Source organism: Eriocheir sinensis, chromosome 11 (assembly GCF_024679095.1).
Source record: "Eriocheir sinensis breed Jianghai 21 chromosome 11, ASM2467909v1, whole genome shotgun sequence".
Classification (NCBI taxonomy): domain Eukaryota; kingdom Metazoa; phylum Arthropoda; class Malacostraca; order Decapoda; family Varunidae; genus Eriocheir; species Eriocheir sinensis.
Window position 1 is genome coordinate 13,964,621 of NC_066519.1, and position 12,808 is coordinate 13,977,428.

At 38.7% G+C, this 12,808-nt stretch overlaps 1 protein-coding gene and 1 long non-coding RNA gene across 5 annotated transcripts in view; both read right to left on the reverse strand.

The window, feature by feature from the left end:
* LOC126996907 (nuclear factor of activated T-cells 5-like) overlaps window positions 1-12,808 on the reverse strand; it is a 60,781-nt gene that overhangs the window by 20,721 nt on the left and 27,252 nt on the right. For all 3 annotated transcript variants that reach the window (XM_050857829.1, XM_050857827.1, XM_050857830.1), the window contains exon 2: window positions 5,424-5,528. In XM_050857829.1, coding sequence (XP_050713786.1) covers window positions 5,424-5,478 — 55 coding nt within the window. In that variant the 5' untranslated portion in view covers window positions 5,479-5,528. The remainder of the gene's footprint in view (window positions 1-5,423; window positions 5,529-12,808) is intronic.
* LOC126996910 (uncharacterized) lies at window positions 7-3,423 on the reverse strand. 2 transcript variants are annotated; one of them, XR_007751721.1, is made up of 3 exons: window positions 2,818-3,423; window positions 409-2,714; window positions 7-264 (listed from the first exon to the last, which is right to left on the reverse strand). It is a non-coding gene; the product is annotated as an uncharacterized LOC126996910 (long non-coding RNA). The 2 variants fall into 2 exon arrangements; XR_007751720.1 differs by having other exon boundaries at window positions 337-2,714.

Consider the following 12,808-nt stretch of genomic DNA (forward strand, 5'->3'; position numbering starts at 1 on the left):
CTGAAGTGAAATGTGTTGAGTGTGACAAACGGCTACACGGAAACAACAAAACAACTGACTCATATGAACGAACAAAATGCAGACTCTGTAAAATTGCAAAAGATGTAGTATAGGGAACCTTTAATAAACTGGGCATTTTTTTTTATTATGCAGTCTGACTAACATAGGATAAGATGTATGTATTTAGGGAACTCTTACTAAACAGGGCATTCTTTTACCATGCAGACTGACTAACATAGGATAAGATGTATGTATATAGGGAACCTTTACTAAACAGGGCATTCTTTTACTATGCAGACTGACTAACATAGGATAAGATGTATGTATTTAGGGAACTCTTACTAAACAGGGCATTCTTTTGCCATGCAGACTGACTAACATAGGATAAGATGTATGTATATAGGGAACCTTTACTAAACAGGGCATTCTTTTACTATGCAGACTGACTAACATAGGATAAGATGTATGTATATAGGGAACCTTTACTAAACAGGGCATTCTTTTACCATGCAGACTGACTAACATAGGATAAGATGTATGTATATAGGGAACCCTTACTAAACTGGGCATTTTTTTTCCCTCTCCAATATCCTTATCCAGCCTTAGAAATGTCCGGCTTCCTTCTTCAAACTGGTTAATGGTCTCAATGAATTGGACTTTTTTTCTGATTACAAAGCCTTATTCAGCCCTTTTTTTTTTTTTTACAGCAGTCAGTTCTAGGGCATAAAAAAAAGGAAACAATAATGGGAAAAAAAAGCCCACTACTCACTGCACCTAAAAAGAGTTAGAGGAGTGGCCGAAAGATAGATCAATTTCAGGAGGAGAGGTGTCCTGATACCCTCCTTTAGAAGTATCTGGTTTCCTTCTTTGAATTGGGTTATGTTCTCAAGTGTTCATTGCTTAACTAGTCAACCCTGCAATGAGCTATCACAAGTAAAACACATACCACAGAGCTCTGGTAAAGGACTAAAGGTATGATAAAAAATAATGACATGGAAATCAAGTTGCTGGTATGCTGTCAAGGATTACAAGCTGTGAGTAGTCATCCCTCAAATAGTATGGTTTCCAATAGTTCAGTTTTGGTTTTATGTGGATTTACAAAGAAGATTTTTTAGGATTTTAAAATTTTCCGACGAGCAGAAAATTTTAAAATCCTAAAAGATCTTCTATGACAATACGTATAAAAATGAAACCGAACTATTGGAAACCGTACTATTTGAGGGACGACTGAATATATTAATCCTCACAGCAACATCCCTTCCTCAAGAAATGTTCCCTCTTTAAAAATTCTCTTTCCAGCCTTGGACTTTCTATTGGTGTGATATTTAAAATGAACGTAGAAGTATTTTTTACAGTAAAGGAAGCAACTCAATGTGAAAAAATAAATAAATACAAAAAGACCTAGTAATCACTGCTCCTATACAAACTAATTATCGTCTTATCTTAAATTTCTTTGTTCATTATTGGCTCATAGTTATCGTCAGTTCCTTTGCCTCCTGAAAGACACACCGTCACCATCAGTTCCATTTGTTTCCTTCGCTACAAATGCCCAGTTTAGTGAAGGTGGGGTGTAACCTTTCAAAACAGAATATTGCACACTTTGCCGCTACAAACTGAATATGAGAAATTGAGAAATCATGCTTTTTAACCCTCAAGAAAAATAAATCTTAGCATATTCAGTTTCCAGAAAGAGAAATACTGCAAAAATCAACCTTTAAAAGAGTGTAGATTACCATGAAAGCTGTAATATATTCATTCAGATGTGATATATTGAATGAAAACTGTACATCCAGGTTTGCAATACAAACTACAGTAACAGATTCCCTAGATTCCCTTGATAAAACAAAGAGCATTCATGAAAATCAACTGTAGGTGTCCGTAATATCTGATAACCTCCAGGGACATGATACAGGCCTACGACTACCCCTCAAGCACAAAGCAACAATAAGCACAACATCAAAAGCTTGTCAAATCTACTCTTAATCTTAAGGGTACGTACCTGCATTGGAGGAAGACATCAAGCATCTTTTATTGACTCTTTTAAACTAACACTCATCCATTTCTTGACTACTGTACATTGGCACTCGTCAGGTTCACACACACCATGTATACTCGCTTGATAACACTGTGCTACATGTGATATCTATTGAAAATGCTTCCCTTCCTACCCTAAAATTGACTTCTCTTCCTATCCAAAAATCAATCTAATCTAACCTCCCCTATTTAAAACCTTCAATTGTGGTTTCATCAACTATATATATTTTTTTATCTGCTTTACTTGTTCCACTTATTCATTACCCTGTTTGTGACCCAGTTCTTGTCTATCTCCTTCCTCAACCTTATTCTATCAGACATATTTATACCATTTATTGACAAGTGAACATTGGCACTCACCAGGTTCCTACACATCATGTATACTCGCTTGATAACAGACAGTGCTACATGTAATATCTCTTGAAAATGTGTGTTGTCGAATAGCTTCCTTTCCCATTCAAATATCAGTCTAACCTCCCCTTTTTAAAACTTACATTTGTGTGGGAATTACTTACACTCCTTGCTCCTAAAGATGTTATTCTGAAGCTTCCCTTTCCCATCCAAATATCAATGTAACCTCCCCTTTTTAAAACTTACAACTGTGTGGAAATTACTTACAGTCCTAGCTCCTAAAGATGTTATTCTGAAGCTTTCCTTTCCCATCCAAATATCAATCTAACCTCCCCTTTTTAAAACTTACAACTGTGTGGAAATTACTTACACTCCTTGCTCCTAAAGATGTTATTCTGAAGCTTTCCTTTCTCATCCAAATATCAATGTAACCTCCCCTATTTAAAACATTCAATGGTGTTTGCATAATCTACATAATTTTTTTGATCTACTTAACTTGTTTCAATCATTCACTAACCAATTTGTGAACCAGAACTTGCTCATCTCCTTCCTCAACCTTATTTTATACAATTTATGCTCAGTACTTTTTAATCTTACTTTTTAATTGCACATTCTCTCTCTCTATTTATGAACATCCTTGCTATACCTCATTTTATCCAATTTATGCTCAGTACTTTATCTTCAATCCATCTCTCATTGCACATTCTCTCTCTCTATTTATGAACATCCTTGCTATCCTAACCTAACTCTAAATCAATGTCTTCAGGGCATTCTCTTAAGATATTCTGCCTACCTTTGAACTTGGTGGGGGCTCAGAACCCTGCCCCTACAAGAAAGGCCCAACACAGCTCCCTCTGCTTAAATACCCGTAGCCTGTCAACCAACCCATGAGGCCCCGGCTGAACAGAGATAGGCTGTGCACAATCTGCTTCAATCCAGATATGAGTTACCTGCCACCACACCATGAGGCACATTGAGAGGTGAAATAGTCTGAACTCTTTCTCTTTGTCCCTCTCTACGTTCCTATTATTATTATTATTACTATCTTTGTTATCAGTTTTTTCCATGATCGGTACAGTGTAGTATCTCCAGTGTTATTATTATTATTATTTTCATCTTTATTATCAGCTTTTTCCATTGATTTAAGTATGTCAGTACACCATTATATACTACTTCCAAGGTTGATATATATCTTTACAAATTCAGAATCTTGCAATACCATATACTTCTTCATGTTCTCTGTAGTGCTAATCTTTGTTCTAACTTACACTAGTGGCCTTGTATCAAGAGTAATCATCTAATACCCAGAATAAACACATTAACAGAAACATATGTGACAATACTCCCCTTTATTCTAAAACCTCATGATGGTACGCACAATCTCAATGGAAGGTTGATCTCTGTATAAGTGTAACATCCTTAAAAACTAGTGGCCTTGTATCAATAGTAATCATCTAATACCCAGAATAAACACATTAACAGAAACATGTGACAATACTCCCCTTCATTCTAAAACCTCATGATGGTACGCACAATCTCAATGGAAGGTCGATCTCTGTATAGGTGTAACATTCTTAAGACTTTCTCCATGTCCTTCCCTACTCACCTCTGATATCTGAATGTACTCTGTGGTGTTAAGTGTTTGTTCTTACTTCAGCTGACTGCCTTGTGTCAATACTGCCCTTAATTTTACAGCTTCTTTACGATGATCTAAATAAAAGGTCTTGATCTCCTTATAAGTGAAATAATTTTAACACTTTCTCCTTCTCCTGTCCTTTAATCGTCCCTTTCCTTGTATTTTTTTGGGTAACCAGCAGCGGTATTGTTTATTCTTATATTAGCTAGTTGCCTTGTATCAATAGTAATAATCTTATACCAAAAACAAACAAGGATTAATACTTTTTCATTAATACAATCTGAATGTATGGTCTTGATCTGTTTATGCTCAAAGCTGCTAAAATAACATACAGTATATGGTATTGCGAGATTCTGAATTTGTAAAGATATATATCAACCTTGGAAGTACTATCTAATGGTGTACTGACATACTTAAATCAATGGAAAAAGCTGATAATAAAGATGAAAATAATAATAATAATAACACTGGAGATACTACACTGTACTGGTCATGGAAAAAACTGATAACAAAGATAGTAATAATAATAATAAACCTTGGAAAAACTAAGCTGTGTTGATCATACTTAACTTCAAAAAGAGATGAGTCCCTTCCTGTCACATTCCTTAAAGATGATGATAACAATAATCTCAGAAATACTATTGTAATAAAAATGATAAACCTTGGAAATACTAAGCTGTGTTGGTCATACTTAACTTCAGGGAAAAAAAAGATGAATCCCTTCCTGTTCCAATCCATTCCAATAATAGCCTCAGAAATACTATGGTGTACTAATACTTAACCTCATAAAAAACAGGGATGAGTCAGGAAAAAAAAAGATGAGTCCCTTCCTGTCCCATTCGTTAACCCGGTAGCAGCGACGGGCCAAATTTGTGGCTTTACCGTGTAGCAGCAATGGGCCAAATTTGTGGCTTTACCGTGTAGCAGCAATGGGCCAAATTTGTGCCATGATATAACCCCCCAAAATAGATGATACATAAACTGATCACAAATGCTTTGATATATGTTATGAAATGGTTTGTGCGAGTGATGATTTTTTCTCATTTTTCTCGCTTAGAGGGACCATTAAGAAACATGATCCCCACTGCTACCGGGTTAAAGATGATTATGATAACAATAATAACCTCAGAAATACTAGTAATAATAATGATAAACCTTGGAAATGCTAAGGTGTGTCGATCATACTTAACTTCAGAAAAAAAAAAAAAAAAGAGATGAGTCCCTTCCTGCCCCATTCCTTAAAGATTATGATAACAATAATAACCTCAGAAATACTATGATATACTAATACTTAACATCATAGAACACGGCAGAGTCTCTTCCTGCCCTCTCCTTTCTCCACGCCTTACCTGCCATTACCACACGGCCACACGAACACTCACTCACCGCCTCGCCTACTCACCCTTGACTAGCCGCCGCCGCGTGGACACGAAGGAACCTCTGTTAATCTTCCCCATTGTAATTCCGAGGGTCTGCTTTCCATACACTCCTGGGCTGAACTGAAAAGCTGCAAGGGAGAGAAATAACAATGTAGCTTTTTATGGAAACGACTAAATATTTTGGGATTGTTATGGGTTAATATCTTTCTTCTTAATACAATGAAAATACAACAATTGGGAAACTGCAAAGAAAAAGAAATGATAATGTAAGCTGCAAGGGAAAGAGAAATAACAATGTAGCTTTTTATGGAAACTACTAAATATTTTGGGATTGTTATGGGTTAATATCTTTCTTCTTAATACAATGAAAACACAACAATTGGGAAACTGCTAAGGAAAAGAAATGATAATGTAGCTTATATTGTAAACTGCTTAACCCAGTAGCAGTGACGGGCCAAATTTGTGCCTTCACCGTGTACCAGTGACAGGGCAAATTTTTGACATGATATAAACCCCCCAAAATAGATGATGCATAAACTGATCACAAATGCGTTGATATGTATATTATGAAATGGTTTGCATGAGTGATGATTTTTTTCTCATTTTTCTCGCTTGGAGGGGCCTTTAAGAAACATGATCCCCGCAGCTACTGGGTTAATGTAAAGGGACTGTTATGGGCTAATCTTCCTTTCCAAACAATGAAAACACATCAGTTGGGAAGTTTTGAATGATTTGTAAGAACTGTAGTATGAATTTACCTCCAATTTTCATAAGGTTAGATTTCAGAGGGATTTTTACGAACTGTACCAAGAATTAACCTTCCTTTTTAATATAGCATAATAAAAATACATCAGTTGGGAAGAGTTCTGAATAATTTGTAAGAACTATGGTGTGAATTATTTACCTTCCAATTTTTATAAGGTAGGATTTCTGAATGCTTTTAATTAACTAGTATGCTATAAACTTCCACTTTTAGTATAGCAAGATAAAACACATACAAGAGGCAATATTTTTTCCATAATAACACACCAACACAGGTAGGAGTTACACTCAACTTTTAACAAACCCATTCATTTAACCATCAAAGACTTGGAGAGATAAATTAGAGAAGCAAATAGCAGTTCCATAAAGAATTAGTAGTGTATAAAGGAGACATTTGTGAGGGTCCAAGATCTTCCTGTCATTCCTTCTTAGTTTCAACAACAGCAGAGTGGACAAAGATTTTTAGCATGGCTTTCCATCAATCGTAACTTCAACTATTGGTAGCTGGGTCAACTTAGGGAAGATCTGTATACCCTTGAGAAAGAGACACTTGCCAAACTGATAATACGTGACTCACCCACAAGTGTCGATGGAGGTTATGTAAGGCCAATACACACAAAAAATAACTAAAAAAAGAAAGAAAATAATACGTGTTAGCACTGAGCATTAACCTGGTAGCAGCGATGGGCCAAATTTGTGGCTTTATCATGTACCAGCGATGGGCCAAATTTGTGGCTTTATCGTGTACCAGCGATGGGCCAAATTTGTGGCTTTACCGTGTACCAGCGATGGGCCAAATTTGTGGCTTTACCGTGTACCAGCGATGGGCCAAATTTGTGGCTTTATCGTGTACCAGCGATGGGCCCAATTTTTGCCATGATAAAACCCCCAAAAAATAGATGATGCATAAACTGATCACAAATGCGTTGATATATATTATGAAATGGTTTGCGTGAGTGATGATTTTTCTCTCATTTTTCTCACTTAGAGGGTCCTTTAAGAAACATGATCCCTGCAGCTACCAAGTTAAATGGGTACGTATATATATTAATCTTTTTTAGGGTATTGCTTTTAAAATGGGTTCGTGTTAGCATTGAGAGAGAATTGCCGGAGTATGACATAGAAGGGACGTAACCTATATTATGTAAACGATACAGAGAGAAGACAAGCAACGAATACAAAGGCAAACAATGAGAGGCCACACACACACACACACACACACACACACACACACACGCACACACACACACACACACAGTTACATGGCTTCAAACACACAACCTGTACCAACCAGTGTTCTTGTGTGTGTGTGTGTGTGTGTGTGTGTGTGTGTGTGTGTGTGTGCTTGTTGGGTTCAGATAGGCTCAACAGGCTTCAGTTAGGTACTTAAATAGGGTCAATTGACGATGATCTAGAGCAATATATGCCTGTGTACTCTGTGTGTGTGTGTGTGTGTGTGTGTGTGTGTGTGCATAACAAAGGACGCTTAAGTGTTTCTCAATGTTGCCACAATTCTAGGACAGCAGGTTAAGTGCTCCCTGTGTTGAGGACTGACATAATGGGAAGGGAATGCAGAGAGGTAGAGAGAATAAGGAAAACAGGAAGAGGGGAGGTAGACTGAGGTAAATATATGACAGGCTACGAAGTGAAAGAATAGAAAAGGAATTAGAAGGGTATGGACAGGGATAATTGACAGGTAAAAGAAAGAAAAGTTGAGGTAGAGAAAAGAAATGAAAATGGAAAGATGGACAGAGGTAAATAAGAAAGGTAAGAAGGGAAAACGTAGAAAAGTTAAGTAGGAAGACAGAGAAGGGAAATTTGACAGAAAGGTGAAGTTAATCATGGGAAGGGAATGCAGAGAGCGAGATGAAAAAAAAGGAAATGGTAAAGGCAGATAAGGGTAAATAAGAAGAGTTAAAAGAGAAGAGGTAGAAAAGGAAATAGAAAGAAACATGAGAAGGGAAAACTGATCGGAAAAGATGAAGTTAACAAAATAAAGTTGAAAAGAAAACAAAGACATAAGAGATAAGAAAAACCGACAGCTCCATAACGATAAAGATATACAAATAACCACATAAATAATACAATAGATAAAATGAATAAAATGAGACACCGATTTCATGAACAGGGGAAAAAAATGAGAAAGGAAAGGAAACAAAAGTGGCTGGGCGAGTTTTTACAAAAGCGTATACACTTAAGTCCTTGAATGTGGGAAAGCCCAGCCCTCGAGTATTAAATGACACAAGTATTTCCTAAAGAATGACAAGCTGGGGAATATTGTCAGGGATAGTAGTAGTAGTAGTAGTAGTTGTTGTAGTAATAGTAGTAGTAGGGTAGTAATAGTAGTAGTATCTGTTCCTCTATACGGGCGTCAAAATATCAATTCTAATCTTCAGCACATAACATAACATGGACGATAAATGTGAAAAAAGAAATGCCATTGTGTTTGACCCTACTTTAACCATTAAGTGGAGATGGTGTGTTAGAATTATGTTTTGTTTATTTATTCAGTTAGTTAGTTTGTTATATAGTTAGTTAGTCAGATATTCGTTAATCAAAACTATTCATCGGACATACTAATGGTAAGGTACACAAAGCTATATGAGGAAGTATAAAAAAGAACCTAAAATCCTTAAAAATTACGAAAAAATAATATGAGATGGAACAAAGTACTGCATGAGATGTCTGGAAGCAATAAAGCATGGAGGAACTTGTAAAGGAGTAGGACTGCCATAAATAGGGACAAAGATAAAGCAGGGAGGAACTTAAAATGGAGAAGGAATGCCATAAACAGGGAAAAAGATAGAGCAAGGAGGAACTTAAAATGGAAGGAATGCCATAAACAGAGAAAAAGATAAAGCATGGAGGAACTTGAAAGGAGTAGGACTGCCATAAACAGGGAAGATAAAGCATGGAGGAACTTGAAAGGAGTAGGACTGCCATAAACAGGGAAGATAAAGCATGGAGGAACTTACAACGGAGAAGGAATGCCATGAACAGGGAAGGGTATAGACAAGCTAGAAACGATTACACCAAAGTGGGAGAGAAGAGAAAACGAGTATGAAAAGACATACTGAATAAACCACAAAAAAGAATATATATAAAACAGATAACTTGGGTATAGTGGTAAGCTAGCATAATATTAAATAACAGATACAACCAAAGGAAACCATCACCAGGAAAACTTGACATAAATGAGACGGGGATGATTTAGTTATAAGATTTCACTTACGAACAGCAGGCAACCGAGGACGTTACACAATGATCCGAGGAATTATGATGTTGCAAGCAGACAAACAGGGGTCCTTGAGTAACCTTGTGCAAACTACAACGTCAAGCACACAATAACAAGGATATAAGTAGTGGTAGTAGTGGTAGTAGTAGTAGTAGTAGTAGTAGTAGTAGTAGTAGTAGTGGAAGTAGGTGATTATCTGGATTTCTTATCGCTTATGAGGGATTTGAGAGGAAGGAAAAAAGTAAAGAAAACTAACTTGGTGTAGGATAAGGATAGCATTGTAGTTGTAGTAGTAGTAGTAGCAGTAGTAGTAGTAGAAGATGCAGAAGAAGAAAGAGGAAGAAGGTGCAGAAGAAAAAGAAGCAAAAGAAAAAGAATGAAGAAAACGAAGAAAAATGAAGAAAAAGAAGATGAAAACGAAGAAAAGGAGGAGGAGGAGGAGAAGAAAGAAGAGAACCAACATATGCCTTTCTTTTCGTGTATGAAGGAATATAAAAAAAGAAGAAAAGGAGGAAGATAGGGAGATTGGAAGACAGAGAAAGAGGAAAAAAACATATGACTTTCTTTTCGTATATAAAGGGAAGACATATAACGAACGAAACAACACCAAAAAAACGATACGAGAACTAGCGTGCCCTAGCATACTGTAAGCTTTCTGTAGGTGTTGTTAAGCCGGACACGAGCAAAAGAACGCCACCCCAAGGTCAACCCCGCAGAGGACACGTAAGGCGGACAATCCCAAACCATCGGGGGGCCGCGGGACCACTTAGGGACAGCGGGATTAGGTTCGAAAGTCATTTGAACGGACCATGCCTTGAAACCCTTGTGACATGAGCCTGTAGATGGGAAAAGACTTTGGTGGTGTTGGTGGTAGTGCTGGTGGTGGTGAATGGTGTACGTGTCTATCTCTGTCTGTTGGTGTGTTTGTCTGTGTCAGTTAACGTGTGTGTATGTGTGTGTGCTTGTGTCTGTCTGTGTGTGTGAATGTCTCTGTGTTTGTGTGTGTGTGTGTGTGTGTGTGTGTGTGTGTGTGTGTGTGTGTGTGTGTGTGTGTGTGTGTGTGTGTGTGTGTGTGTGAATATCTGTTTGTGTGTGTGAATCTCTCTCTCTCTCTGTGTTTATCTGCCTGTATGTTTGTGTGTGTGTGTGTGTGGGTGTGTCTGCTTGTATGTAGGTGTGTGTGTCTCTGTGTGTGTGAATCTCTGTGTGTTTATCTGCCTCTATGTTTGTGTGTGTGTGTCTGTCTGTTTGTATGTGAGTGTCTGTGTGTCTGTCTGTCTGTCTCAACCCACACACACACGTCCACCAAACAACGTCCATCTCCCTTAACACACTGAATCGAATATCCTCTCACTTCGCAAGCGGTCATTAACACTGGACCAGAGAGAGAGAGAGGGAAGGGAGAGCTTGCAGAAGGGAAAGGGGGACTCAACATGGGTGCATAATGTATAAGCCTTGCCAAACGTACCCTGTAGCTACCACATACGTTATATACTGCGTACTAATTGAGGTGCTGTAGTAATGAATGCCCAGTCAAGATGAGGAGGAGGAGGAGGAGGGAGAGGAGGAGGGAGAGGAATGGAGAGCTTGCGAGTGTTATGTTGGCGACTGGCCCAAGACACTATCTTCTCTCTCTCTCTCTCTCTCTCTCTCTCTCTCTCTCTCTCTCTCTCTCTCTCTCTCTCTCTCTCTCTCTCTCTCTCTCTCTCTCTCTCTCTCTCTCTCATGCCACCACATTCCCTCACACCCATCATCACAAATAACGGTGGAGGAGCCAATAATCTTAAGAGCTTCTGCGAGTGCTCTAATGTAAGCCTGCGTTCATGCCTTCGCCCACCACAAGACTTGAGTTCGAGGAAAATTGAGGGGGAGAAGGTTGCGTTGGTGGACGGTTGCAGCACAACCCAAACTGCCTGAGCCCACCACCTCTAAAGTCTGCCTAGAACCCAGCCAGCTCAACCACTTCCCTCTTCTCTTTTCTCATCTTCTCCAATCCTATGTCAACACGCAACCTCATCCAGCCCAGCAGTTTAGTTCTCTCTCTCTCTCTCTCTCTCTCTCTCTCTCTCTCTCTCTCTCTCTCTCTCTCTCTCTCTCTCTCTCTCTCTCTCTCTCTCATGACCTTTCGTTCTCTGCAACTTATTATTTCTTTTTCGTGTCCACTGGTTTGTTCTTTTATTTCTCTCCTTGTTCTTTTGTTCTTATTGCTTTCTCTCCTTCCTCCTTCTTTATCTTTTCTTTTTCCCCACATGCTAACTTGTCTCCTCCTTGTTCTCTTCTACGTCTCCGATTTCTCTTTCTCCTCCTCCTCTCTCTCCCCTACTCCTCTTGATCTTCTTTTCTTATTCCCCACATGCTAACTCGTCTCCTCCTCCTTGTTCTTTCTACGTCTCCGATTTCTCTTTCTCCTCCTCCTCCTCTCTCCTACTCCTTAAAGTCTTGTCTATTTATAGCTCTTCTCTCTTGTTCAGTCCTTAGTCCTTTTTATAAGTTGATATCTTCTCCTTTTGCAATGTCCGCAGTGCCTCCTCTTCTGTCATTTGATCTTGTGTCATGCTTAAAGTTCTGTCCTTCATGGTGGTGTTTTTGGGGAAGCTTCGTATGTCCTTCCTTGTTCAGTTCTTAGTTCTTTTTATAAGCTAATGTCTTCTCCTTTTGCTGTGCTCTGAGTGTTGTCCTTTTTTTATCCCTTCCTCTTGTGTTACGGGATAAGTTTTGTTTACGATGCTGTTTTATGTCTTTAGGTTTCGTGTTTCCTCTCTTGTGACGTCGTTTTCTCTCTTCCCTTCTCTTCGTTCCCTACACCTCCTCTCCCTTCTCTCTTTGTTTCCTCCCTTCCATCCATCTGTTCTCGCAATCTTCTCTTTCCTTACTGTTCCTCTCCTCTCCTCACTTGGTTGGTTATGCTCATTTAAATCTTAGTTCTTCTCCCTCTTCTTCTTCTTCTTCCACCTCCTCTTTTACTATGCAAGACGAGCGGCGGGTCACTCACTAACTGGGTTGGGTTGTAGCCCGAAGGAACATGAGAAACATGGGTATAACTTCCCTAATAAAATCCGCTGATACTAGGATTCACTTGCTCTGTACCAGCTAAAATAACCTGTCAGCCTCTCCCTAAATCATGGATACACTGGAGCGGCTAAGTATTTGACTGAAGAATGCTTAGAGATGGTGGTTGGCTGAGGGCTTTGTGGTAGTTTGATATATAGGAGAAATAGTGAAGGAAAAGGAGGAAGAGTGAGAGAAGAGGTGGATGGAAGGGACGAGGAGGGAGGAGAAAGAGGGATGGGGGAATGAGAGGATAGGAAGGAGAAAGAGAAATGAGAAGGGAAGAAGGAAGTAGAAAGGAAAGGAGGGAGAGAGGGAAAGGAAGTGAGAGGGAAGAAGGAAAGATGGAAAGAGGAAGGAGAA